The sequence below is a fragment of the Corvus brachyrhynchos genome, unplaced genomic scaffold (genome assembly GCF_000691975.1).
Source record: "Corvus brachyrhynchos isolate BGI_N302 unplaced genomic scaffold, ASM69197v1 scaffold150, whole genome shotgun sequence".
In the NCBI taxonomy this organism is placed as follows: Eukaryota; Metazoa; Chordata; class Aves; order Passeriformes; family Corvidae; genus Corvus; species Corvus brachyrhynchos.
In genome coordinates, this window is record NW_008236162.1 from 2,048,456 (window position 1) to 2,049,327 (window position 872).

The window sequence follows — 872 nt, forward strand, 5'->3', positions numbered from 1 at the left end:
CTGCGCCTCCACATCCAGCTCCAAGAAGGTCTGCGGAGGTGATGGATGAGGCCAGGGCTCGGCGGAGGGGATCCCAGTGCCACCCACCCCCCGACCCCTACCAGCTTGATGCGGTGCCCCGGCGTGGTGCTGATGGCCCAGGTGCACTCCTTCTTACTGGGGTATTTATCGGGCCAGTTGGGGCTGGTGATGGTCCCTGAGACGGACGTCACCTTGTGGTCACAGCCAGCTGCCGGGACAACGAGGAGGGTCACGGATGTGTGGATATGGGGTTCCCATGGGAATGGGGAGCAGGATGGACCCACCTTCCTTGCAGTCGTGCTTGTTGTCGTGCAGCACGAAGCCGCTGCGGCACTGGCACTCGTAGCTGCCGAAGGAGTTGAGGCACTCGTGCTGGCAGCCCCCGTTGTTCTTGGAGCACTCATCCTTGTCTGGGAGAGAGCAGAGGGATCGCTGAGCGGGCTGGGAAAGCCTGGAACGGCGCATTCCATCCCAAGACGGCCCCCCCGGACCCCAGCCCCGAGCCGCTGCCCTCCAGCCAAGCAAGCGCCCCCGGCCAGCAGCAAGCAGCTCCAGCATCCCGCTTCCAGATCCGGCCCCCGCGGGGGGACGGGACGGCTCCTCCTCTCCCGTGGGCTCACCCATGGGTGCCACCATTACCTGCTGCTGGGATGGACGGGGAGAGGCAGAAAAACACACAGTGACAACCAAAGATGCACAAGAAAGACCAGGACGCGGGAGTCCCTCTTTACTCATCGATAGGAAATGTCACAGACACGGTAAAAATTGGGAGGGGGGGGAAAAAAACAAGGTCAGCTGGTCAATGACAAAACCAAGGGGGGGAAGGGGGGGTTAGAAAAAAAAAGCTACCA

General features: G+C 61.9%; 1 protein-coding gene across 1 annotated transcript in view; it reads right to left on the reverse strand.

Moving 5' to 3' along the window:
• Positions 1-872, reverse strand: part of BMP1 (bone morphogenetic protein 1) — a 12,584-nt gene that overhangs the window by 1,483 nt on the left and 10,229 nt on the right. Inside the window, 3 exon segments of the mRNA XM_017732434.1 lie at positions 1-30; positions 102-229; positions 306-431. The exon segment at positions 1-30 is cut by the window's left edge and continues 38 nt beyond it. Of these exon segments, the coding sequence (XP_017587923.1) occupies positions 1-30; positions 102-229; positions 306-431 (284 nt within the window).